At 41.5% G+C, this 2,713-nt stretch overlaps 1 protein-coding gene across 1 annotated transcript in view; it reads right to left on the bottom strand.

Moving 5' to 3' along the window:
• LOC108797463 (cytochrome c oxidase assembly factor 1 homolog) overlaps positions 1 to 2,458 on the bottom strand; it is a 7,498-nt gene extending 5,040 nt beyond the window's left edge. Inside the window, exons 1-2 of the mRNA XM_018569059.1 lie at positions 2,365 to 2,458; positions 1,327 to 1,478 (exon numbers count right to left, since the gene is read on the bottom strand). Of these exons, the coding sequence (XP_018424561.1) occupies positions 1,327 to 1,478; positions 2,365 to 2,458 (246 nt within the window). The remainder of the gene's footprint in view (positions 1 to 1,326; positions 1,479 to 2,364) is intronic.
• Between the last annotated feature and the right edge of the window lie 255 nt (positions 2,459 to 2,713).

Genomic DNA, 2,713 nt, shown 5'->3' with positions numbered 1-2,713 from the left:
GTCACAACTGTGATCACAAGGCCGAGGAGAGCTTTTGGTCAAGTGGCAGATAAAGTTGGAAGAATGGGGGAGGTTGGAGAAAGGGTTTCAGGAGGGGATTAGTAGGGGCTTATTTACATTGTGGAGGGTATTATTAATGTTCTTGGTGTGTGCTTCAAGGCTTACACATAGGGTGATACCAGCTGTTGGCTCATAGTTTGTACACAATGCAGTAGACAAAGTCTTTTAGCTAGTGCGGCTGGAAAGAGTGGAGCTGAGGTTTTCAAGGCAGTTGTGGGTTGAGTAGGTGATGTCAGTGGTGATACCATAAAGCTTGTGTGAAATGCTACATAACGCCATAAACATATCATTTAGAAAGCTGAAATAGCTCTCTTTAAATACCAAAGTATTGACACACACCTGTAAACTAGACAGAAGTGATGTTACTTTTGGAACATGAATCCCATTGGGAAAATACTGATATTCACTTTTGTCTTTGTCACCTAATTGTAAAATTGCATTCTGAATGACAAGAAGCAACGCAGAGTCCTAGCTCCAAAAACGTGGTAGTAGATAAATATGTTGGATTCATTGGCCTGCATAAGTTGAATGGTTTTTAAACTCCCCTAATTTGCTTAAATGTATAGTACAAGAAATAGCATGGCATTGTCTGTAAAAAGAAACCGGGGCCATTACATAATCTGATAATATCTGCATAATAGTCTGGCTAAACTGCTTCATCATGGATTTGTTGTTTCACAGGAAATTCCTACTGCCGTACCCTAAAGGACTTTATTTCTATAATGCGCTGCTGTACAGACACATGAACTTTATATACAGACTCGGCCTCTTTTTAAATACAGCAAGTTTATGCCTTTATACACACAATATAGCACTATTATGCTATAATATAAGTACAGGCCACCAAACAAGAACAAAGGGAGATGTTTTTATGTTATCTGGCCTACTTAGGTTCTCGCAACTCCTTGCAGTGTCCTTTTACTCCTTTAGTTCTTTTGCTCGATGTAATCTTTAAAGTCTAGATGTGGCCTGACAACAAAAAGGAAAAAACGAAATTGGTGTGTAATCTTTTGACCTAGACACTAATAAATATGGATTTGCTTAGGGAGGGGGGTAGCAAAGACAAGACAGTTTCGATGCAGTATGAAGCTGGCTTGGCACATCAGGGTAGTGGTTTAGGGGTTCTAAGGGTTTAGGTTTCTCCCAGTTTTCAGATATTTAGGGGTCCAGTGTAAACTGCAGAAAGAAGTTGGTGAGAATCAAAAATAAAGTGTCGGAGATTAACTGCAGAAAAAAAAGCATCTATCACTACTATAGAAAACCAACCTGAGCTGTTGACTTGTCTACGTGGTTGTATTTGTCCATCAGTTTGAGATGGTGGACTTTGAGAGGTGGTGCTCCTATAATCTCTAGTGCACTGGGTTGAGACTCCAGCTTCTCAATAGCCTCTGTGAAATATTCTTTCTTGGTAAATGATTCTGCAATAAAAAAAAAGGAATGAATTTCTAAATAAAAATATATCGTTTCAATTCACAATATACAGACTGAAGAGGAGACTGACATATTGCAGTTTGTTAAAGCAGAGTAAAACCCTGGTAATCTATACTATTTTACAACCCATTCTTCCTTATCACTAATACAACATAGTAATCTGGCAAAAGCATACCGGAGAGCAGCTCCGGATTCCCTTAAGCTGCCAATACCATAGCACTGCAGTGCCAGATGGGCTTCCTACAAAAGGGTACGATCGGTGTTCAGTAGGGTCCCTAATTAGCTAGCTATGCCTAAATATCAGCCCTTGACTGCACTCATGTTACACACTGATGCAACTATACCATGATGATGGCGGCGGCAGCAGCAGGGAGCTGCTGTTAAAAAAGAACTCCAGATAGATTAAAAAAATACCCTTGCAGGGGCTACTCCCGCACTGCAAGGATCAAGTTTTCAGTTTGTCTCACCTCTGGTTCAGCACTGAAATGTCCCTTGGTGCAGGCACCAGTCTAGCAGCCCAGAATAACTGAAGATCAGGTGAGTATATCTGCTTTTTTTTTTTAAGCCCCATAGATAAAACAAGCATTTAATCCTTGCAGTGCCCCCACTGCAAGGATTAAATGCTTGTTTTATCTATGGGGGGGGGGGGGGGGGGGGTTGGTGAGTGATTGTCTGTGCAGATGGTGACGATCGGCCTCAGTGGGGGGGGGGGGGGGGGGGGGGTTGGTTTATATCCTATAAACCAATCTCTATGATGGGGCAGTCCCACTGACCAAATACCTATGTGATTCCTACTTTTCAAATAGTTACCTTTTAACAAATCATCTTGGCAGGGACTGGTAAGAAAACAATCAATACATTATATGCACTTACTTTGTATCAGATAATACATGGTGGCACATCCTGATGAAGACATCACACCGAAAAAAATTGCCAAGTTTCTCAGCTGTTGCCAAGACGCCGGCATCCTTCCTGTAAAAACAGAATCACAGCTGTTTACTCCTCCTATCTCAGGCATTTACAAGGTGTCTTGTGTGGAAGATGCCGTCACGACCAAAGTGCTCCTTTGTGTGAAAATAACTTGTTGTTTTACTACCATTCACCTGAACGAATACTTCAAAATGGAAACCAGAGCACTGGACCAGACGAAAGTCATGGGGGGAGGTCATCTGGAGGTGACTATTCCACTACCTATCTGAAGCAAGATGACACCTGCATGTAG

Source organism: Nanorana parkeri, unplaced genomic scaffold (assembly GCF_000935625.1).
Source record: "Nanorana parkeri isolate BGI_ZX_2015 unplaced genomic scaffold, ASM93562v1 scaffold1281, whole genome shotgun sequence".
Classification (NCBI taxonomy): Eukaryota; Metazoa; Chordata; class Amphibia; order Anura; family Dicroglossidae; genus Nanorana; species Nanorana parkeri.
This window is presented reverse-complemented; position numbering and strand designations above follow the sequence as displayed.